At 35.7% G+C, this 26,470-nt stretch overlaps 1 protein-coding gene across 1 annotated transcript; it reads right to left on the bottom strand.

Annotated features, from left to right (window-relative positions):
* Positions 1-21,471: 21,471 nt before the first annotated feature.
* LOC126817908 (zinc finger protein 664) lies at positions 21,472-25,900 on the bottom strand. Its single transcript, XM_050545083.2, has 2 exons — positions 25,732-25,900; positions 21,472-23,078 (listed from the first exon to the last, which is right to left on the bottom strand). The coding sequence occupies exons 1-2, from the start codon at positions 25,732-25,734 to the stop codon at positions 21,705-21,707; spliced, it is 1,377 nt and encodes a 458-aa protein (XP_050401040.1). The 5' UTR covers positions 25,735-25,900; the 3' UTR covers positions 21,472-21,704.
* Between the last annotated feature and the right edge of the window lie 570 nt (positions 25,901-26,470).

Raw genomic sequence — 26,470 nt, forward strand, 5'->3', positions numbered from 1 at the left:
CAGGTGGTTTTTTTCCAGGAAAATAAAGATGATTTCTAAAGTTATACACTTTATAGTCAACACAATACGAAACACTATAAAACAAATAGATATCACAATTAAAAGACTTTACACATGAGGGAAAAATATATTTAATCAACATTTACTTATGAAATATAAGGTTATTTAATTTCTATATATACTATTCAAAAAAAGTAGGGGATATTTGATTTTTAAGTGTTATTAAAGTCACCTAATGAAACTGACGAAGAAACAAATGACAAAATGAAATGAAGTTCACATTCATCGATTTATTCCAAATGATCGTTAGACTAAGTAAGGCACAGACTGACCATTATAAGGGTAAAATGATACCCGGGGTCAAACAGCAAAGTTACCACAGCATCACAACCAAGTCAGTAACGGGTAAATCCTCCTCTGTTTGCCAAACAAGCATTGATCCGACGTGGCATACTCTTAATGAGACGTCTAAGGTCATTTTGGTCCAGATTGTCCCATTCCTGTTGCAACGCAGCAGCAAGTTCTTGGACATTGGCAGGACGTCGTTGACGTAACCTCTGTCCAAGCATGTCCCAGACATATATATAATATATATATTATTATTAACTTGCTAATATTTACTTTAATAGTTTGGAATTATTTATATAGTTTAAAATGTCTAGTCCAGTCAAACAAATACAAAACCTACCTTGAAATAAATGATTAATTTGTGCTGTAATTAAGAAGAACTGTTTAAAGATGGGTAGAAAATAGAAGAGTGAAGTTAGTAACCAAAATCAACAAAGCAGGTTTCCAAGGGAATGAAATCTACTCACTACCTTATAACAATAGCATTTTTAAACTTTAAACTAAAGTAAATATCACCACTGGAAAGAAAAGGCTAGCTGGATACTCAAGACAATAGAGACTGACTGAAATAGTTAAAGTGGCTATAACACCCTACTAAAATATTTAAAGGGGCTAAAACACCCTACTACACTATCCCCCCAGCACAAGAATTGGCGTCCCGACACGAACAGACTTAACCAGCCTATACTCCACTTTAAAAAAAAAACAACACACACACATATATATATATACATAATGAACCAACCCACAAAACCAAAATCATTATCCATAAACAAATCCAAGTCGTCATCAACTAAAAACTATTATAGCAACTACATTTATTTCTACTTTAACCGAACTAATAATGCAAAAATGGGACAATTATAAAAGTAGATATAATCAATGAAAATCAAACCCAAACAGTATTCCCTAACCCAAGCATCGGATTTCATCCATCCCGGTGGTTTTCGTTGACGTTTTCCATGAACATGATCCTCTGACGAATTAGAATCAAGCTGTGAAAAAGAACTGTCTGACCCACTTGGACCAGAAGAAATATCCAGTGGTAAAATATCTGGAGCTTTATGCCAAGAACTATCAGTAGAACAGCGATCATCAGAAACCAAATTACTATCATTAATTTAACCCCAGACCCATTTGCATCAGAAGACTGAAAAACAACACTACCTGCATCAGAAAGAGGAATGACTTCCCTAATTACATCACTCGCACTAACCTGGCTTAAAGATTCGTCAGAAATACTGCACACAGTTGACAAAGTAGTATCTTGTGACACTTTCGATCGGGGAGCTGGAATAGGATGCCCTGAAGAACAAATAGGTAAGAGAAGATTTCTGTGAAGGGTGCGTCTTTCGGAAGTGCCATCTTTTTGAACAATATACACTGGAATGTTGAAATCAGGCTGTGAAATTACAGTGTAACAAATATTCTCCCAGTTATCAGCCAATTTATTTTTCCCTCGAATTTGCACGTTTCTTACCAAAACAATATCTCCAACATGAACAATCAAAAACACACTTTTATGGATAACAATTACTATGGTTTATTTCACTGCGACGTTTCAACAAGGTTTCACAAGTCGTTATCAAGCATATATACAAATAGATAAAAAATGAGAAAGATATGAATATAAATACAAACATCAGTCCGAACTATCCAATGGAATGCAAGGTGAGTGAGCATGATTAGCTATAAAAGTCACTATTTCTACATCTCATTAAGAAGGTCACACTGTTGCTTGCACGTATAAACTTATCCTCACATTTACTTATTTGAATAATAAGGTTGACAGCCACATCTCCATATTGATGTCTAATATATTCTTTGAATGGCATTTAGTAATTGGAACATAATCAAAAACACACTTTTATGGATAACAATTACTATGGTTTATTTCACTGCGACGTTTCAACAAGGTTTCACAAGTCGTTATCAAGCATATATACAAATAGATAAAAAATGAGAAAGATATGAATATAAATACAAACATCAGTCCAACATGAAGGTTAGCGCCTTTAACTTTAGTATCATAGTGAAACTTCTGTCTATGTTGAGCCTTTTCTATGTTCTGTCTTGCAATTTCATTAACCAAATTGAATTTATCTTGTAGCTGAGAAGCAAATTGTGTATATGAAGAATTAGTATCAGAAGAATAATTGTCACCAAGAATTATATCCACAGGAAGTTTCGGATCTCTGCCAAACATTAGATAAAAAGGAGAATAAGAAGTGGACTCGTGTTTTGTAGAGTTATATACATATACTAAAAATGAAACAATCTTTCCAGCGAATCTTCTGATCTTCAGTGAGTGTACCAAGCATATTTAATAAAGTTCTGTTAAAACGCTCACATAACCCATTACCCATGGGGTGATAAGGTGTTGTTCTAGATTTATTTATTCCCAAGATACTGCATACTTCTTTAATAATATTAGATTCAAAATTTCGACCCTGATCGGAATGAAGTCGTGCAGGAATGCCATATGGTAAGAAAAAATGTTGAATTAAGATTTTAGCGGTTGTTTTCGCGGTCTGGTTTCTTGTTGGTACTGCTACAGCAAATTTTGTGAAATGATCAGTTATGATTAAAATATTCTCAATACCACCTTTAGATGGTTCCAAAGAAAGAAAATCAGTACAAACAAGTTGTAATGGTTCCGAAGTTTGAATACTGACTAAAGGCGCTCTAATATTCTGCTGAGGAGACTTTCGGTGAATACATCTGTCGCAGGATCTGACATACTTCGACATTGAAGGCCAGAAGAAGCGTGATTTGACCAAGTCCAACGTGCGATCGTGACCCATGTTGTCATGCAGTAATGATAATACATGTTGACGAAGAGAAACAGGTAAAACAATTTGAAACACGGTATCAGATGAAGGTGAAGGTAAGTATTTCCTATATAAAATATCATCTTTTAAAATTAAATTATCCCAGGAACGAAGTATAGCAGCTGTATCCTTATCTACACTATGAAAATCTGTAGGTTTACATCCATTTCTAACAGCTTGAATTATGTACTGAATTCCAATACAATCTTGTTGAGCCTTGAAAACTCTTGACTTATCCATTAAATTTGAATATTCCACAGGAAAACCAACAATAGAAGAAACAACACAATCTAGAACATTAACATTCTGACTAAAAGAAAAAGTTTCAATTTTACCAAGATCAACGTCAGTGAAATTAATTATAGCAGATACAACATATATATCAAGATTTGAAACAGGGAGTCTTGACAAAGCATCAGCTGCAACATTATGAATACCAGGTAAATATTCTAAAGAAAAATCATAAGCTGAAAGATCGGCTAACCATCTATGCCCAGTAGCATCCAATTTAGCTGAAGAAAGTACATATGTCAATGGGTTGTTGTCTGTCTTTACTATGAATTTGTTGCCATATAAATAATCGTGAAATTTCTTGGTCACTGCCCATTTTAATGCCAGGAATTCAAGTTTATGTGCTGGATAATGTCTTTCAGATTTAGATAATGTACGGCTAGCATAAGCAATAACACGTCTTCTTCCATCTTGAACTTGATACAAAATTGCACCTAAACCATGAGAACTGGCATCCGTGAAAAGTTCGAAAGGTAATGAAAAATCGGCATAAGCTAAAACTGGTGCTGAGGTTAACATGAAATTAAAGTATCGAAAGCTTCCTGATGTTCTGGTAACCACTGAAAAGAATTAACAGATGATTTTGAATATTTCTTGGAAGTAGGCTCACCAACAAGTAAATCAGTTAATGGTTTAGCTATTTTTGAGTAATCTTTAATATATCTTCTAAAATACCCACAGAAACCTAAAAAACTACGGATTTCAGAAACGTTAGAAGGAATCGGTCAGTTTTTAAGTGTAGAAATTTTGTCAGGGTCAGCCTTTACACACTCTTCTGTAATAATATGTCCCAAATATTTTAATGAAGGTTGTAGAAATTCACACTTCGATGGTTTTAATTTCAGATTATGCTTCCTGAGACGAGAAAATACAGATTCCAAACGAACAAGATGTTCTTCGAAAGTTTTGGAAAAAACAATAATATCATCTATATATATAAGGCAATGAAATAAATGAATATCAGCCATACACCGCACCAAACACCGCTGAAAAGAACTAGGCGCGTTGGTTAACCCGAAAGGCATAGCATTAAACTCCCAAAAGCCTAAATTACCAGTTGTAAATGCTGTCTTGGGTTTATCTTCTTCAGCCATTTCTATCTGCTAGTACCCACTTTTTAAATCTAATGAAGAAAAATATTTAAAACCATGAAGTGAATCAAGAGTTTCTTCTATCCTGGGAAGTGCGTAAGAATCGTGAACTGTTCTTGAATTTAATTTTCTGTAGTCCACACAAAAACGAAGGGAACCATCTTTTTTACGAACAAGAACTATTGGAGAAGCAAAAGGGCTATTTGAAGGACGAATTACATCTGCTTTTATCATATCATTAATGTGATCTTTCACTTCCTGAAACATTGAAGGTGGTATTCTGCGATGTCGTTGTTTAAAGGGAGTATCATCAGTTAGTTGAATTCTGTGTTTAATAATATCTGTTCTACCAAAATCTGTATCGGATAGACTGAAAACATCTTTATAACTATGTAAAAGAGCTTTAAGTTGATTAGCTTCTTCTTCTGTACACTTTGAATGAATAGATTGAAAATTAAATAAATCATCGAACGGCTTTTCTGAAGAACTATTTGACGATAAAAATGGAGAATTATTTACGATGTCTACTTGCTGAAGTTGACAAAGAACTGCTTTACCAGGAATAGTGATGGGTCTGTCTGACGAATTTGTAATGTTAATTCTCACTTTATTAGAAGGCTGTGTAAAATTACATGTAACTATACCAGGAACAACATGAAGAGAACCAGGAAGTGATACATCATCTAACGCCATACCACATTTCATTCATTCATTCATTCAGGTAATGGTTTAACTAATTTTGAAGTACCAGCTACAAGCATTGACGAATTTGCAGGAATCTTAACCGAATTTGAGCTTGACTTTAAAAAACAAGGAATTTTACTGGATTGAACTTGTGAAGTGAAAATGTGGAATTCCACACAGTGGATTTAGTCTGAACATTACACAATCTAGATAAAATATTTGTACCGATTAAAAATGGAACCTTTAAATTGAAAGAACACGAAGGAACAATTAAAACTAAGGCTTGCAAATCCTCTGAAGTATCTGGAATACGAACTGGAACTGAAATGTACCCAAGATATGAAACCGGAACACCACCTGCAGCACGAACATCTAATAAATCGTTCAACGGATAAATCTGAAAATTGGATAAAAAACGACGATGAAAATCAGTAGAAATTGTCGAAACCATGGACCCAGAATCTAATAATGCAGAACATAAAATATCATTAATTAAAATCTGGGCAACGTTGGATGAACCAACTAAATCTGAAATAAAAGATGAGGCATTCTGTTGACATGAAACATCAGGACTTACCGACCGCCCCGTGGAATAAGTCCTTGGGAGTTTAAAGGACACTCTCGATCCCCTCTTCTGTGACCAGGTTGTTGACAAGCGTAACAAATAGGAATCACCCTAGGACGATAATCACCTATATTTGAAAATTGATTGGGTGGTCGAAATGCAGGATTGAATAAAGGAGGAGGAAAAGGAGGAACGTAAACTTGACGAGGTGGATCTCTCATATTTGAAGAATTAAACTGTGTAGGTGGCTGTCTATAGTACCTCTGTCGTGGTTGCTGCATCTGATATTCCATATCAGTTATACGAGAATTTACTGTCTTCATTTGCTCTGACAATCCGGAAATCTGTTGAATTTTATTTTGAAAAGTGTCTGAAGAACTTGAAGTTGTAGATATTACGTGAAATGATGAACTAGGGAGATTAGGAGTGGCTGAAAAAAATATGCATCTCTTCTTCAGCTTTCCTAACAGCAGTCATTAAAACTGAAAATGATACATCAGCATCAAGAATATGCGTAGTATTAGATTTAACTTGTGAATTGCTCAGGCCATGCCAAAATCTGTCCTTCAATATTTTATTTGAAGCAGGTTCAACTAGAATACCAGCATTAATTAACTTTGAAACAATATGTTTGATGTTACATGCCCATGAAGAAATGGATTCATTTTCCTGCTGCTTTGCTGTATATAATTTATTCATCAAAACCTCTACTGATAAAATATCACCAAATAATGGGTCAAAGTGCATAAATACCTCATTAATTGTTTGCGGATTAATTCCAATTAAAAATTCAGCAGCTGTGCCTCGCGCAGCTCTGCGAATGGTGTTAATTATAACAGACACAGAATGTGTACCTTCTTGCTGTAGACCAATAATTTCTAACGGCCATTGATTATATAAAACATCCCCCTTATTCCCATCCCCAGAAAAAGTTGATAATCTCGGTGAAGATGTAGAAGGTGAATACGAAACAGTCGGCGTTTCAAATCTGGATGCTGAAGATAATCTTTGAAATGTAGAAGTGGGGTTAATTTGAGCAGATGAAGTATAGGGTATGAAAACAGGAGAAGATGTCTGAACTGGAGGGTTTAACTGAATTGCAGCTGCTGGATAACTCTGCAATGGGGTTCTATTCGGTAAATCTGATGGTGTGTTAACATAAAAAGTCTCATTACGTAATCTTGAGGTTTTTCGTGAAGTAGCATCTGTAATAGTAGAAGTCGAAAAAGCACTGACCGTTGATCGAGGGCAATACACAGGAATACTTGGGGTTGACATTGGGCATGACAAAGATGAAGATTGGCCATATCCTAATACATCCCTACACACTGCATGTTGCATATCTAAATTTAATTGGGACATCACCACTTTTAATTCATTAATAATTTTACGAGTTGTGTCTTCATTTGCATTTGCTTCTGCCATTGCGTTAACTAAGCACAGATGTAACAAAATATTAATGAAAAAATACCACATAAATGACAAATAAAAAATTTGGAAATTCAAAATTACACACCATGTAGATGAAAATATCTAAGTGAAAATCAAAATCAAACAAAATTCTCGGACTGGAATGTGGAATTCAATACCGAAAACAATCTACAAAGTTGAAGTCACAACTACAAAACCAGAATATATATGAAGATTTATAACAAAAAATCCAAGTCCCCCAAAAAATACCCAACTGAAACTTGTCAAAACTCTTCAAAAATGAAAATACGAAAATGCAAGAAAAACAATCATCAAATACTGGAACGCTAATGTTAAATAAAAATCAAACAAAGTCACGAGCAATCAATTTCCCTTTATTAATTCAAGACGAGTTACAAGGAAAGAAAAACTGAGAAATAGAAAGTTAAGTGCAAGTGTTTTGCTGATGTTAAGCTATGAAACTATGTTGAATGTAAACAAATAAAAAATGGCTGTCAATGTCACTAGGTCAATGTCACCTATCACCTATAAGAGAAATTTAAAGCTAACCTAATTATAAAATAAATATGTCTGTTTTACACAGGATCTAATATTATAATGTTATGTAATTAATAGCACCTTAATTATTTTTAAATATTGATGTAATGTTGATATCTGTAATGTTAAAGATGTATTTTACCAAAAAACTATTTAATGATTGTACTAATATGTTAAATGAATATTTTTACTACATAAATGTATAATGTAAGATGTACTATGAACAATTATTTATAAAATATGTACTTATATACAAGTAGAGTAACAGTAAAATAACCAGTGTTTATTTTATTTATACACAACCAGGGACTTAGAATCAGTTTAGGAGCATTTCGTACATCTCCAGTGGACAGTTTAAACGTCGAGGCGCATGAGCCCTCACTACACAACAGACGTGATAAACTGGCCCTGCAGTATGCTACGAAAATTGCATCACTTCCAAACCATATTTCATTTAACACCATATTTAGACCTCTTCATGAACATTTGTATCTTGTTAAGACTAACGCCATTCCATCTTTCGGTATTCGTATTCAACCCCTTTTGTCTGAGGCTGGTATCAGTCTTGACAGTATCGCGAATACCCCTCTCTTTGAGACTCCACCATGGGCTGTATCTCCCCCAAAGATCGATTTCGATCTTTCGCAACATAAAAAGAGAGATACTAGCTCGACGGTGTTTCAGTCTCTCTTTCGAGAGCTAAGGTCTAAATATGGTGATTATGCTCCAATATATACAGATGGTTCGAAAGATGATGATCGGGTAGCTTCAGCTACTGTGACACCATCTGAGACAATTTCTGTCCGCCTTCCACCTGCTTCTTCCATCTTTACAGCTGAACTTCAGGCCATTCTACAGGCTTTGGAGTTCTTTCAATCATCATCTATATTAAAATATATAATCTTTACTGATTCTTTGTCCTCACTACAAGCAATAAACAACAAACAGCTTGATCACCCATTAGTGGCAGACATTTATCGTCTGCTACTATCATACGAGTTAATCAGCAAAGACATTGTCCTTTGCTGGCTCCCCAGTCACATGGATATTAAAGGGAATGATCAAGCAGATTTGGCTGCCAAGTCTGCTCTAGATCTTCCCTTATCCTATTTTTTAATACCATTCACAGATTTTAAATCTGTTATTAACAAATTTATTTATGACCGCTGGCAACGGTCTTGGGATCTGGCAGGCACAAACAAACTTCATCACATCAAGCCTCTCTTAGGAGATTGGCCCAACTCCTACAGAACCAACAGGAGGGATGAAGTTGTTTTGTGTCGCTCTCGCATAGGTCATACTTTTTTAACACATTTTTTCATCTTAAAGCGAGAGCCTCAACCAGAATGTGAACATTGTCATGTTCCTTTGACAGTGAAGCACATTTTGATTGAGTGCAAGCATCTCAAAGATACAAGATTACGGCATTACCGTTGCCAGTCACTTCATCAGTTGTTTGCCCAACCGGGTATATACAGTAAAGCGCTAGATTTTTTAAAAGAGACAAATTTTTATCGAAAATTTTAATTGTATATATTTGATTTTCACCTTCATGTTTTAAATATATATACATAAAGTTTATATTTAGTTTTATTTGATATTTACTGTGATATTTGTTTTTATTTATGTATATATAGATAATGTGATTATTTGTTTCTAGTTTGTCTCGTAACATCATCATATGTTTGGCGCAATATAGCCCGGTTGGAGCTGACGTGCCATTAAACAACATTTCATTCATTCATTCCAGTGTTTATTTTATGCTTTAGTCACCTTGATTATTTATAATAATCTAGCTGTCTAAATTACGATACGTGTATTTTACTTTGTAATTTATATACATGTACCTTAACACTAAGAACAAATATTATACGCTATAAGTACAAGATAAAGACAGATAATCTAGGCGTCCCCAGATATACATACACATTCACACCCTCAATAATAAATTACACAATATTACAATTAATACAAGTATAATAATATATTTATTGAAACAAAATGTTTACTTGGCCAAGTATAAGAAAAACAATTTACAGAGCTCTTTCGCAGAAATCCAGAAAAATCCAAGAATTCAACACAAAAACACAAATCAAGCAAGAGTTCACAAAACACAGGAATCAACTGTCTCTATATCACGTTGGGCGCCATTTTGAAGCAGGAGTTTTGACGGACAGACAGACTATCCGGCAGTCCAGTTCGTGGGTAAAGTTGTATAGACTAGTTGACTCCAATTAACAATACAACAGTTTATTTCAGGACAAAATACACTTCATACACATAACAAAAACACTGAAAAGATACAAAATGATTATTTACAAAAGTGAACTATTAAATACGGTATCTGTGTTATAATATAAGTACTATATTATTATGCATTAAAATTTAAAGACTATCTATTTACATTGAACCATTCTAACAAAGATTCAAGATATAAATACATATTTCAAACATACCCTAAGACAGGTGGTTTTTTTCCAGGAAAATAAAGATGATTTCTAAAGTTATACACTTTATAGTCAACACAATACGAAACACTATAAAACAAATAGATATCACAATTAAAAGACTTTACACATGAGGGAAAAATATATTTAATCAACATTTACTTATGAAATATAAGGTTATTTAATTTCTATATATATATTATTATTAACTTGCTAATATTTACTTTAATAGTTTGGAATTATTTATATAGTTTAAAATGTCTAGTCCAGTCAAACAAATACAAAACCTACCTTGAAATAAATGATTAATTTGTGCTGTAATTAAGAAGAGCTGTTTAAAGATGGGTAGAAAATAGAAGAGTGTTGTTAGTAACCAAAATCAACAAAGCAGGTTTCCAAGGGAATGAAATCTACTCACTACCTTATAACAATAGCATTTTTAAACTTTAAACTAAAGTAAATATCACCACTGAAATAGTTAAAGTGGCTATAACACCCTACTACATATAGTATGTCGGAACATGTTTGATTATATCTTCAGCTTCGCGTCGGAAATCTGGAAAATAAAAACCAACAAATACACAATAAATTCAAATGATAAAAATGAAATCTCCATAAATGAACATGGTTAATAACAGACATAAAAGTAAAAAGAATGATTTAGATAAAACATGCAATACTAAATATTAATATAATAATGTTACATAATTATTTGTTAAGTTAAAAAGAGTAAAATTACCAGATAAACATTCGGTATAAATGGAAGGAATTGGCTGACAAGTATGTTCAAGTTTGGCGTTCATTGAGGTAATGAACTCTTTTACACTAATAGCATTCTCCTCGGATGGATGGTTGTGGTTCTGACCGTAGCTTCTTACCATACCATTTGATGGGTTGATCGTTGCGGGACAAGTCGTTTTGCAACATCGCCAATGGGTGCTATTGGGTTTCGTATTTTTTACTCTGTACTTATACCCCAAATTAACTAAATTTGACCTCCTTGAGAATTAGGAATAAACCGTATGCGAACTTGAGCCATTTTAAAAGATATAATGTAATTGGGGGTGACAACTATCCTTATATAATGATACTGGGTTTCTATGTCACAATCAAATATCATATTTTTTCTTTTACATCCGAATTTATAAATATTTATGTTCACATCCTATTTGTCTGAGTTTGATCCCCCAAACTCAATTTTAATTGTCTAAGCTGTATCCCCCAAACTCATCTTGATTGTCAACTGCATCTGAGGCATGCAACATGTGCACAATATGGCTATATAAGCAGATGTGGATGGCACATCAGAGTCAGTCAGTCAGTCTTTTAGTAAGGTTCGTTCAGGCCGAATCGGATCGATTATGTAGGAGGGGGCCAATTTAACCTTTCTTCTTTGAATACATAACTGTAGTGAATATCGGACCATGTTTAATTAAATCAGAGGTACATTGGAACTGGGCCACGTTTGATTACGCCCAGTAGGTGAAACTTTTATGTGTGTAGATTATTGTTGGGCAACGTTTGATATGGAGCGGCGTTGGGGCCAAGTTTAGCCGTAGCTGATATCGTGAACAGAACATTTGAGATGATCCCAGAATAGGATCCACAGGCCTATAATTATCTCAACTGTGTTGTGGAGAACTGTGCGGTGTTTAAATGTTTTACGAATAACTTAAATCAGAATAGGTATTGCAGGCCTATGTTTAATGTTTTCGTTGGACGAATAATGTTTTTGTGAATTGATGGTTTGATTCCCACCGGAAGTGACCTATGGACATACTGAACTCTGAAAATTGATTGTTTTACTGATCTGATATAAATATATAAAGTATTAAATTATACTATTAATGCCATTTCGTTTTCTTTATGATTTTGAAGACGCGGCTGGGGGGGGGGGGGGTAGTTTGCACGAGTGGCAATTGGTCAGGTGCCAAATCGTGACAATTGGGGGCTTGTCCGGGATATTCAATTTTAATAAACTAATGACCCAAATGGTCTTCAAAACATAAAGTCAACTTGTCGCTTTAATAGGTTAAGTTTAAGTATTAACTTGTACTTGTGAGACAGACATTGGTGAATTTATATTTGGTAATCTGAACTTAGTTACACTACTATGGATGAACTAAAAGAATTAAAAGATTTCGGTGAAAGTTTAGGTTTCAAAGACGAGGAGCTTAGAAACTTTGTTCGCGAACAACAAGACAAACAGCGTGATGAGAGGAAACTACAACGTGAGATGCAGCAACGTGAAGCGGATTTACTACAACGCGAAAAGGATATAAAATTGAAACTAGAAGTTATGGAAAGGGAGCATAAACAAAATCTAGAAACTATGGAAACGGAATATAAACTTTACGGTGAGAGTTCTTTCAATAAACGTTCTGGTGATAATTTTATAAAGGGACCAAAATTGCCTCCATTTGATGAAGACCGAGACGATATTGATTCTTATTTACGAAGATTTGAACGGTATGTTACAGCACAAGGTTTAGACGCATCGCAGTGGGTACAGATACATACTTACCATAATAGATTACGCTACCAGATATCCTGAAGCTATACCATTACGTACCATAGAGACCGAAAGAGTTGCAGAAGCATTAATAGATGTATTTAGTCGTGTTGGGGTTCCTAAGGAAATGTTGAGTGACATGGGTAAACAGTTCACGTCGGATTTGATGTCGGAGATTAGCAGGTTATTGTCATTGCGTCAGCTAACGACTACACCGTACCATCCAATATGTAATGGATTAGTGGAGAAATTTAACGGCACTTTAAAGCAGATGTTAAAGAAGATGTGTATGGAGAAGCCCAGAGATTGGGATAAGTATATTAATGCAGTTTTATTCGCGTACAGAGAAGTACCACAAGAAAGTACCGGTTTTTCGCCATTCGAACTTTTGTATGGAAGGTCAGTGAGGGGACCAATGTCAATATTAAAAGAATTGTGGGTTAACGAAGAGGAACAACCCGATGTTAAAACTACCTACCAATATGTTCTAGACCTCCGAAACAAGATGGAAGAAACTTGTAATTTACCTCAAGAAAATTTGAAGGAAATGTCGGCCAAATATATAAAGTATTATAATAAAAAGGCTAAACCAAAAGCATTAGAAGCAGGTGACAAAGTATTAGTACTACTACCAACCAATCATAATAAGCTATTGATGCAGTGGCAAGGACCTTTTTCTGTGGAGAAAAAGATAGGTCTACTTGATTACAGAATCCTAATGAAGGGTAAATCTAAGATATTTCATGCCAATATGTTGAAACGGTTTGTAGAAAGGAACTCTAAAGACCAAACCTGTACAGATTTATTGTCATCGGTATGATTATCGATTTAGATGAAGATGGGGACGCTGTAGAATTAGCGATTATCTGGGCTGTAAGAAAATTTGAGCGTTACTTATACGGACGAGAATTTATTTTAGAAACAGATCACCAACCTCTACTGTATTTAAATAAAACTAAAGTTGCTAACGCAAGACTTATGAGATGGGCACTTTTGTTGCAACCCTTTAGATTTCGGATTTGTGCCATCAAAGGAAGTGAGAATATTGGTGCTGATTATTTGAGTAGGTCACAATAATTTGATATTTAAGGTTATGATGTCTATTTATAATGATTGTGTATTTTGAAAACATTTTTTAAAAAATATATTTTTCTATGGAAGGGAGGTATTGTCACAATCAAATATCATATTTTTTCTTTTACATCCGAATTTATAAATATTTATGTTCACATCCTATTTGTCTGAGTTTGATCCCCCAAACTCAATTTTAATTGTCTAAGCTGTATCCCCCAAACTCATCTTGATTGTCAACTGCATCTGAGGCATGCAACATGTGCACAATATGGCTATATAAGCAGATGTGGATGGCACATCAGAGTCAGTCAGTCAGTCTTTTAGTAAGGTTCGTTCAGGCCGAATCGGATCGATTATGTAGGAGGGGGCCAATTTAACCTTTCTTCTTTGAATACATAACTGTAGTGAATATCGGACCATGTTTAATTAAATCAGAGGTACATTGGAACTGGGCCACGTTTGATTACGCCCAGTAGGTGCAACTTTTATGTGTGTAGATTATTGTTGGGCAACGTTTGATATGGAGCGGCGTTGGGGCCAAGTTTAGCCGTAGCTGATATCGTGAACAGAACATTTGAGATGATCCCAGAATAGGATCCACAGGCCTATAATTATCTCAACTGTGTTGTGGAGAACTGTGCGGTGTTTAAATGTTTTACGAATAACTTAAATCAGAATATGTATTGCAGGCCTATGTTTAATGTTTTCGTTGGACGAATAATGTTTTTGTGAATTGATGGTTTGATTCCCACCGGAAGTGACCTATGGACATACTGAACTCTGAAAATTGATTGTTTTACTGATCTGATATAAATATATAAAGTATTAAATTATACTATTAATGCCATTTCGTTTTCTTTATGATTTTGAAGACGCAGCTGGGGGGGTACATGTAGTTTGCACGAGTGGCAATTGGTCAGGTGCCAAATCGTGACATTCTAATCACTGACAAGGGAGAACCACGCCGGAAAATCTGGATGAACTTTCTCGGCCAATGCAGGGATCGAACACCCGACCTCCAGGCTAGCGAGCTAGCGTCTTACCCACTTAGCCACGTGATCCCCTCCTGAAAATAGAAGTATTAGATTAAAATAAATATTAAACTGGAACCTGGCAAAACATTTTCTGCAAAGCATTGTCGTAACGCAACCAAGAAAAACTTGAAGACCATTTCGGATTAAATTTCCTGCTTATCTTGGGTGACGGCACAGGACTTGAAACTGAACTTGCGGTCAGGGGTGTTTCATCGTCGCCACGTTTTCGCTTGGAAGAAGACTGGGTGGTAGATCAGTTATAATAACTGTCTATTGATCTGGGGTGTTATATACTCTTACAATATGTGACATCTATGACTAGTTTATACATATTGTCGGCTCACATCAATGCGATTAATATGTCCGACAATGCAGAAACCACTTGTTTAACACGAAGATTAAAATTATAATGGATTGATGAATAGTCCGACCAAGGGGAAACAACGACTTCTGTTTAAGATTAGATTGATGAATTGTCCGACAAAGGATGAAGTCAGTCATACATGGCGGATTAAGTAGTTAATCAAGGTAGGTTTATAGACCGTATAACACGATAAATACGTTGATCTCTTAATTATCTAATCAATCCAGCCTATTATCGACGATAATCGGGTTGAATGGTAGTTATACACTCGGTAAACTATATTAATTTCGGAATTTTGAATATTATTCACCATGTCTTGATGTCCGATTGGGCATAATCACAGTCGGACAATTTTGGGCGTTTGGAAAAAAGATTCGGACAAGTCCGGGCTGTATGCGGGCAAAATCCCCTCCGATAAACCCTATTGTTTTTGGTGCATGCCCGACCCCCAGGGACAGAGCCACACCCATGATTTCTTTGTGTGTGTGCGTGTCTGTGTATTGCATACAAGCCACAATTGTTAATGGATCGTCTTGGGACTTGGCATAAATATTCCTTATAGCCTAAGAACGGCAACTATTGACTTTGGAGCGTGTCCCGACTCCCAGGGACAGAGCCACGCCCAATTTTTATGTTTATCGTATAAAGGCCGCAATTCTGAATGGATCAGCTTGGAACTTGGCATATGTATTCCTTATAGCCTAAGGGTGGCAACTTTATGATTTGGGTGCATACCCTGACCCCCAGGGGCAGATCCACGCCCAATTTATGTGTTTAGCGCCCGAAGGCCACAATTCTGAATGGATTATTTTTGAACTTGGTATACTTTTTCCTTATACCCTAAGGACGGCGTCCACTGTTTTTGGAGCATGATTCCCCCCCCCCCAACCTTTGGGCTGTGTCACCCACTTTTTGTTAATATTTTGCGTGTAAATGATATAGGCTGCAATTAACAGAATGGATCCAATTCGTAATGATCCATCATAGGGTTGTCCATATCCAACCCCCAGGGGCAGAGCCACGCCCAATTTGTGTGTTTTTTGTCTACAGGCTCGAATTCAGAATGAATCATCTTGGAACTTCGCATATTTATTCCTGACATGTCCTGACCCCCAGGTGTGTGGTACCACAGCCACTTTTTTGTCTGTAAATACTCTACAGGTTGGAACAATTAACAGATTTTGTTCAAATTGAGTATATTAATCATTTCAACAACAGGGTGGTACCTATTTATATTGTTCCATATCCACTCCCAGGGGCAGAGCCAGGCCCAATTTTTGTATTTATCTGCAATTCTGAATGGATGATCTTGGAACTTTGCATATTTATTCCTTAATTTTTTTGTTAATATTTAGTCTCTAAGTTTGGCAAAACAAACCCAACACCTATCCTTCTTTGCCTCTTGTTCTTGTCATATTACAGCTATTTCATACTTCAATCTCTTCATTTTAAAGATAGGTTGCCAGGCAACGAAACATACGCCCACAGCAGCTAAATCGTCCGAGCGGTCGACAAGGGTTGTCACATATATATTCCTTTGTGGGTTTTTCGGGGCCTTTACAAGACAGTTCCATACAGATCAGATTATAAATTTTGTAGTTTGAGGATTTACAAGGTTCTACAAATTGAAACAAGGGTCTCAACTTTGGAAGTAATCTACAGAAATTGTTGAAATTTGACAGGCTTTTTCGTTTTACTAATTTAAATAATGCATATAAATTTCATACAGATCACATGATCACTTTTGTCATTCAAACGTTCACAAGGTTCACAAATCGCCATAACTCTAGAAATTATTGACGGAAATTGCTGAAATTCAATAGACCTCTGTTTCACAAATTTAAATGATGCATATAAATTTCATACATATCGGATGATAACTTTCATCAATCGAGCATTAACAAGGTTTAACAAAGTGAAACAAGGGCCATAACTCTAGAAGTAATTATTGTAAATTGCTGAAATTCAATAGGCTTCGTATTTTCACTAATTTAAATAATGCATATAAATTTCACAAAGATCCGATGATAACTTTCGGCGTTGGAGCGTTCACAAGTTTCAATAAAGTGAAAAAGAGCCATAATTCTAGACATAATAAACGGAAATTGCCGAAATTCAATAGGATTGTTCGTTTCACTAACTTAAATATTGCATATACATTTCACAAAGATCGTATGTTAACTTTTGGCATTAGAGCGTTCACAAGGTTCAACAAGGGCCATAACTCTAGAAGTAATAAATGGAATATGCTGAAATTCAATAGGATTCTTCTCTTGACTAATTTAAATGACACATGTAAATTTTACACAGAGCGTTCCCATGGTGCAACAAAGTGAAACAAGGGCCATAACTCTAGATGTAAACAAAAATTGCTGAAATTCAATAGGATTCTTCGTTTCACTCATTTAAATAATGCATATAAATTTCACAAAGATTGGGTGATAACTTTTGGCGTTAACAGCATTCAAGTGAAACAAGGGCCATAACTCTAGACGTAATAAACGGAAATTGCTGAAATTCAATAGGCTTCTTCGTTTCACTAACTTAAATATTGCATATAAATTTCACAAAGATCAGATGTTAACTTTTGGCATTAGAGCGTTCACAAGGTTCAACAAGGTGAAACAAGGGCCATAACTCTAGACGTAATAAACGGAAATTATTGAAAATAAATAGATTTCTGCATCTCACTAATTTAAACAACATATATCAATTTTAAAACAATTGGATGAAAACTTTTGGCATTAGAGCGTTCACAAGAAATTGTGGACAATGGGCGGACCGATGGACGGGCTGACAGGCGGGGGCGATGGCAATATACGTCCACATCGGTGTATAAAAAGTACCATATCAATGAAAGCAAGGAGTGGACGTATATTGCAGTGTTATCGAGGGTCTAATCTTTATGACTCAATCATCAGCCCCAGTTTTCTTCCTTCATGAGTCATTTCCCATTGATTCGAGAACGTTCATGTCGTGGAGTTGGATTCCAAATTAATTATGACGGAAAAACAAAACTAAAGGAAGTTGTAAATACTTTGGCACAAGACGTAATAGAACAATATTCAAGCATTTGGGCCTCAACAAAAATATTTACATATACATGTAATTTAAAATTGTCCATCCAACACTTTTAAAAATAACACACTATTCAAAACAATTCATACTTCTGTCAGACTGGTAAATAGATAATCTCCTACCAGTCTTTTTTGATATCAAAAAAGACGATTGGTTGAATGTCAGCTGGTGTAGGACACGCTGAACCAACAACCAAAGACCACTCGGACCAAGATAGAAGACCGATCGGACCAAGATTAAAAGATCAGTCGGACCAAGATAGAAGACAGGTCAGAACAAGATTAAAAAACCAGTCTGACCAAGATAGAAGACAGGTCGGAACAAGATTAAAAGACCAGTCACGCCACAATTTTTGTGTTTGTTTAAGTACATGTACATGGGCCAAGATATAAAGAACACTCATAGGAGACCACTCAGACCACAACAGTTGCGTTGGTTTTATTACATGGGCCGACATATAAGAACTTTTGGACCAAAGTAAAATAATACTTAATATATTGTTTTTATTTTATTATCATTATTTATTAAATTAATCTGGATAACATGAACAACAATAACATTAAACTAGAACTGCTGTGATGCCAGGTTTTACCGGTACTACATAACCCTTGAACTGACATCACTTCCCATATCAATGGAAACGTTGAACATGTTTCCACATGGGCACTGCACACCTTTTATAAAGCCTTAAAATACAGATGCGACGTCATCTTTTGATGTTGGCGTCCCATTTTTTCAAATAATTATTTTTAAATAATGGTACGAGCAACTTGCCAATCGTACATTATCTATACTAGATGAAATATTGGACTCGCATGTCTTATTTTATTGAAAAGCACGTGCAGGATAGTGTCTGTATTTTAAGTTGTTTAATGGCCTCGAGCTTAAGACATCGTGTGATATATTGAAACAACTATCGGCTAATGCCTTCTGCAGTATCAATATACTACTTAATGCCTCGTTCTCCACCATTAAACCATACATATTAAACTGTGAAAAATGTTACGTTTCTGACAAAAGTGGTTATTATACTCGGTGTCTGTCGGTGTCTGTGATTCTCCTAAAACGGCGAACGGCAAAAAAATAGGGATAATGCGACTTGATGATCGGAAATTCACAACGAAATGAAGAAATGCCATGTGTTGATAATACGAGAAGGTGTATATTTTAAATGCCATTTCAAGACAAAGAAACATTGCTGATCAGTGGCGATAGCCAAAGTGTCTAGCCCAACCGGGTCTATATGGGAAAGTGTTAGACTTTTTAAAAGAGACAGGTTTTTATCATAAATTTTAATTTGTATTTATATATCATTTCATTTTTGTATTTTAGATAGTTATATGCATAAAAGATTGATTTTATTTTTAATGTTACTTACTGTGATATTGTTTTTATTTATGCATGTAATTTGTTCTGTGATATAATTTAGCCTGTCTCGAAATAATCACCATATGTTTGGCGCAATATAGCCCAGTTGGAGCTGACATGTCATAAAACCACATTTCATTTCATTTCCAAAGTGTCTAGGCCAATACCCCCCTCACCCCCCCCCCTTTTAAAACTTTAAAGCTATATTACCCTAGCTCCTATAAAACTTTAAAGCTATATTACCCCAGCTCCTATCAAACTTTAAAGCTATATTACCCCAGCTCCTATCAAACTTTAATGCGAACTTACCCCAGCTTCTATAAAACTTTAAAGTGAAATTACCCCAGCTCCTATAAATCTTTAAAGCGAAATTACCCCAGCTCCTATAAAACTTTAAAGCGAAATAACCCGAGCTCCTATAAATGAAATGAAATGAAATGGAGTTTAACGTCCTACTGTTCTGCTCCTAACCTGGGCTAATGAAGACGAGCATACGCCATACAGTGTGCTATGAGGGAAATTTTGCCCGGACAGCGGCACTACGGCCTACTCTTATATCGAATTCCGACTGCCAAGGGATCTTTTACGTGCACGCCAATGTGTACACGGGACCTCGGTTTTTCGTCCCATCCGAACGATTAGACAGCTTTCCTTGTCAGCCCCTCCGTCCTGCATCACTGACAAGGGAGAACCACGCCGGAAAATCTGGATGAACTTTCTCGGCCAATGCAGGGATTGAACACCCGACCTCCAGGCTAGCGACCGAGCTCCTATAAAACTTTAAAGCTATATTACCTGAGCTCCTATAAAACATTAAAGCGAAATTACCCTAGCTCCTATAAAAATTTAAAGCTATATTACCCGAGCTCCTATAAAACTTTAAAGCTATATTACCCGAGCTCCTATAAAACATTAAAGCTATATTACCCTAGATCCTAAAAAACTTTAAAACCATATTACCCCAGCTCCTGCAAAATATTAAAGTGAAATTACCCCAGCTCCTATAAATCTTTAAAGTGAAATTACCCCAGCTCCTACAAAACATTAAAGTGAAATTACCCCAGCTCCTATAAAACTTTAAAGCTATATTGTCCCAGCTCCTATAAAACTTTAAAGCTATATTACCCCAGCTCCTATAAAACTTTAAAGTGAAATTACCCCAGCTCCTATAAAACTTTAAAGCGAAATTACTCTAGCTCCTTTAAAGATATGTTCCCGTGTACAAAAACATATTCAAACTAATCAATCTATCAAAATTCTGCTTCAAATCCTTTTCAAAACACTGCAAAAAAATCAATTAAAAGAGGCCATGTTTGTGTCATGTGACTTCACTGACAAACTACCTAGCAACGGGTGTGAAGTCGGAGGAGAATTCATTACAAACACAAGACGATGTTGTCTTTAATCGCTATCCTTTTATCATGTATATCGAAGCCTAATTAAATTCTTGGATTATCCACTGCCCGCATCTTTTTCCGTGATTGTTATCTCCGTGTTGTATGTCTAACTCTTCATAAAGTTTATCAAGATGTACATCAAGCACTCAATCTCTGCGTGCAACCTTTGACGTCATACGAGTAGACATTCCTAATCGTCATGCTGCCAATTAGGGAAACCCTTACATTTTTGTCCTGTATGCGCTCCAGGGAATCCAGTATTTTTCTGGTAAGATTGGATATTTCTACTTTCCATATATACCAAAATTGCCATACTTTTATTGGAAATAACCACTCGATAAATACTTTTCTGGGAACGTATCTTTAAAGAGAGAGAAGGAAATGAGGTTTAAAAAGTCCACTCGACACAAATTAGGTCATTTCAGGACTAACATATGGTTTAATTTTATTTCAATAATTCGCTTGCGCGTAGGGGTCTTTTAGCAGTTGGAGGACCCAGAGAAAACCCACGAGGTTGGACAGGCGACCCTACTCCTTGTCGCGTACAACCGGGGATTCGAAACCACGCCATTTGACTCAATGACAGTCCTTATGATACAGCACGCATGTGCTAATCATTCGGCCATTCCCCCCCCCCACCCACACCGTATCTTTAAATCTTGCCAGTATGAGTTTTCATGTGTCTTTTCAGATAACCACGTGCAGTAAATGATTTATCACAAACATCACATTTAACAAATCTTTCCCTTGAATGAGTTTTCATGTGTTTCTGTAGATTAGTATTGGTACTAGATGATTGACCACAAACATCACATTTATAGGGTTTTTCACCCGTATGAACCATCATGTGAGATCGTAGACAGCTACGAGTAAAAAAATGTTTTCTACAAACATCACATTGAAAAGGCTTTACGCCAGTGTGACGTCTCATGTGCGTTTTTAGAATAGTACTGGTAACAAAAAGGCTACTACAAAGATCACATTTAAATGGTTTCACTTTAGTATGCGTTCTCATGTGTCTCTGTTGATGCCATTGCTGAGTAAAGGATCTATCACAAACATTACATGTAAAAGGCTTTTCGCCGGTATGAATTCTCATGTGCGTTCGTAAACCAGCGTGGAGAGTAAAAAGTTTACCACACACATCACAATTATAAGGTTTTTCCCCAGTATGAATTCGGTTGTGTTTTCTGAGATCGTTAGACGTACTGAATGATTTACTACAAACATCACATTTATAAGGTTTCTTGCCTGTATGTATATTCTGGTGAGTCCGCAGATAGCTCTTGCTAGTAAATGATTTACTACAAACATCACATTTATAGGGTCTCTCACCCGTATGAATTCTCATGTGTTCATCTAACTTTCCCCTATAAGTAAATGATTTATCACAAACATCACATTTATACACCTTCTCTCCAGGGTGAATTTTTATATGAATCTGCAAGTCTGAATGGTTAACAAAAGATTCCTGACAAACACAACATGAAAATGGTTTTTCGCCAGTATGAATGGACATGTGTTGCTGTAGACTACAACTCTGGTTAAATGACTGGCCACAAACATGACATTCACATGATTTTTCTCCCGTATGAATTCTCATGTGAATTTGAAGGCAATAGTTTTTAATAAAAGATTTACCACAAACATCACATTTATATAAATTTTGTATTTCTGTTTCATTGATCTGACCAAAAGTTTTCTCAAAAATTTTACCATGCTGTAAAACTGTATGTATTTCACAGTGTTTTTCTAAATCTGTTTCTGATTTAAATTCTTCAGCACATAAATTACACTGATAAACAGTTTCAACATCTTCAGTTTTTTCTTCTTTGACATGACAATATTCATCTGCATCGTGAGTTTTCTCTGCTTTAACATTAAATTGAACATGACAATATCCATCTACATCATCAGTTTTCTCTTCTTTAACATGTATTTTATTGTGTTTTTCTAAATCATCATATTGTTGAAAAATCTCATCACATACAAAACACTGGTGAAATGTTTCAACATCATTAGTTTCCTGTAATATATAAAAGTTATAACATCATTAGCTTCCTGTAATACATGTATATATAAGTTATAACATCATTAGTTTCCTGTAATATACAAAAGTTATAACATCATTAGTTTCCTGTAATATATAAAAGTTATAACATCATCACATGTAGTTTCCTGTAATATATAAAAGTTATATATGTTTGATCATGTAAGGACAAGCTTTTTTTGCTATAATTGTTCAAAAATAGATCCTGAAAATTGAATGTATTTACGATTTCATTCCAATTACTTTATTCTGAGCGAAGTTATGGATGTTGGAAGATGTGAAATGAAATGAAATTGGATTTAACGTCCTTCTGTTTTGCTCCGAACTGGACTAATGAAGACGGGCATACGCCATACAGTGTGCTATGAGGGAAATTTTGGCCTACTCTTATGTCGAATTCCAACTGTCAAAGGTTTTTTTAAGTGCACACCAATATTGTGTACACGGTTTTTCGTGCCATCCAAATGACTAGACAGTTGCACATACTGACTCTAGCAAGGTAAGCATTGCAAGATCTTATTTTCTCACTAAAATGTTCATTTACATTGTACAGGCGTTTGCAGGGACTGACACACGACTGTTTAGCAGTGAAAAGTTGGCCAGTAAAATTGACTGGGAAGCAAAAGTGTTTCGAATAGATTCAATAGGACGATTCCTGAACGTACAGGGCAAGTGTAATGAGACCTACGTTCAGAGCTGAACTAATAATGAAGATGATAATATGAGATAATATTTTACATACTAGACGACACATATTCTATTCGGGGATCAGGTGGCTAAGTGGGTAAGACGCTGGCTCGCTAGCCTGGAGGTCGGGTGTTCGATCCCTGCACTGGCCGAGAAAGTTCATTCCAATTTTCCGGCGTGGTTTCCCCTTGTCAGTGATGCAGGACGGATGATACGAAAAACCGAGGTCCCGTGTATACATTGAAATGCACGTAAAAGACCCCTTGGCAGTTGGAATTTGATATGAGTAGGCGATAGTGCCACTACACGGGCAAAATTTCCCTCATAGCACACTGTATGGCGTATGCCCGTCTTCATTAGCCCACTATAGGAGCAGAACAGTAAGACGTTAAACCCCATTTCATTTCATATTCTATTCACTTTTTTATTTTATTGATTAAATAAATATTCCCCCTATCTTTCTTTGTTTTCTATCTATTTCAGGAATGTAACCTCGATAATACAGCAAGACGTATGGCCATGGTATCCATATAAACGCAAAGGCCCTGAGCTCGATAGGAAATTTGAAGTCAGGGTCAAAGTCAAGGTCACAGCGATATTCACACGTAAAGACCAATCCAACTGGTCAACGCCAAATAGTCGTTTATAGAAATTGGTGGTTTAGCACAAAAATTTAAATATACGGAAATTATTGTTATTGTCATGAACTGCAGTGTTAGGCAGGAAGCGCAGTGTGTTGGAACCCGTCTTAGTGTCTTATTATTCGAGTCTAAATAGTCAACAAACAAAATGGCGTCAAAATCAGATAAACTGTTCTCTCGGCAGAAGCTAAACTATGGTAAAAAAAGGTTATTGACCGATTTGGCTGAAATTTGGTGTGAGGTCATGGCTAGTCCCCTTGAACATTTCCTGAAAATTTCAAGTCTCTACGATCACGGGAACTGGTAGAGGTACGTTACTGAAATAGTCTTGATTTGTTTAATAAGAGCAAGTTAAAGTGACACCATCTTGTTGCAAACTAGTCTCGACACCAACATGGCTAAACATTTTATTTCCAAACACAGAATAGTGGCCCTTGGATACAAAAGTCCAAAATAAATTCTATAAGTCGCCATGATGTACGGGTGCCAGTCAAGTTGTCCACAAGCAAAGTCGTCCACAATGAAGTCGTCCATACCCGTTGGATGAGTCGTCCACAAGGCATTGGTGATATCGTCCACAGCTATTGGTGATGTCGTCCACAACTAAGAATGCTTCCATGTTGATCCATGTACATATATTTTGTATAAAACTATTCATACGTATCTTCGAGCAAATACTGTTCATGTATAATTCTATTCCTACCTTTCATAGTGTAAATATTTTCACATTTATCAAACAGCACATCTAATATATTTATTATCATTATGTAAAACATTTGTTCCGGATTTTATGCATGTTTGATGTTGTTAAAAGGGCAAAATGTAAAAAAGGCCCCAGGCCTAATTTTCTACCATTTTGAAATAAAGTGATTATTATTATTATTATTAATCGTATGGAAGAAATAGCTAATACACGTTGTCTGTTTTTTTACTTGATTTCAGATCGAATCACCAATGTTTTTGTAATAAAGTTAATCGTATTGTTTGATTATTGTATTGTATGATCATTGTTTTGATGTTAGATCGGCATTATGATTTTAGTTTGATTTGTTATTTTGTTGTTCACCGATGTTTTTGCAATGAAGTATACTAGTATTGTTTGTTATTTGGCGTTATGATTTTAGCATTTTTAATTGTTTGATTAGTATTAGCGATGTTTTTGTAATAACGTGTTCCAAAAACGGGTGTGGGCGACTTAACCTGGTGGCTGTTTTTTTTTTATGTCGACGACTTGACTAAGTTGACTGGCATTCTGATGTACGGACAGTACGGTATTGATTTGTTAATTCAAAATAGCCTACCATTATTTTGTTAAGAATTTCTGTTGTTAATTTGTGAAGCTGTTGTGCGAATGAATGTTTATAATAAAAACACAACACCAGATTGCTGATCTGTCTCTTCTACAACTGCAAGTCAAGAAAATAGGTATTCATTCAGTAATAGTAAACAACTCTTCGGTAAAGAACAAAGCAACGCCATCTTCCGGAAGGTTAGAGGCTACGTCACGGAAAACAATCATTTCCGGTGTCAGGTTGTATATTTAAAAAAGTATGGGATCTTTTTCAACCCGAATAACTCACAATCAAATGTAATTCAGGGCATTCAGAAAAACAAAGAATGAAATTGTCTATGACGCGCTGTGTACCCAAGTCTACCCAGATCCGAGATCTTTGTGTTATAAACATACATTTCAAAGCTCATCAAATGGGAAAAAATAGTGACCTCTAGAGTGTCTACAACGTTGGAATTACATACATTGTACATTTACACAGTGTGCATATGAGGAGCGGCCATTTTGTCAGGCAGTCTAGGTCCGATTTTTAGGAAATTCAAACTCAACTGTCATTATGATGTAACGGTGGTATATTTGAACGTATTTTAAAATCGAAAAAAATTGTGACTTCTGAAGGCCCCAGAAGCTACAAATGCGATTTGTCTTACATTCGGAAGCCATAATCTCTGGAACGAGGTGTCAGGCGCGGATTTAAGCAGGGGTGGGGGTGGGTAAAGTAGGAAATTAACCCCAAAGGATAATTCTCG

The sequence above is a fragment of the Patella vulgata genome, chromosome 1, assembly GCF_932274485.2.
Source record: "Patella vulgata chromosome 1, xgPatVulg1.2, whole genome shotgun sequence".
Lineage (NCBI taxonomy): Eukaryota > Metazoa > Mollusca > Gastropoda > Patellidae > Patella > Patella vulgata.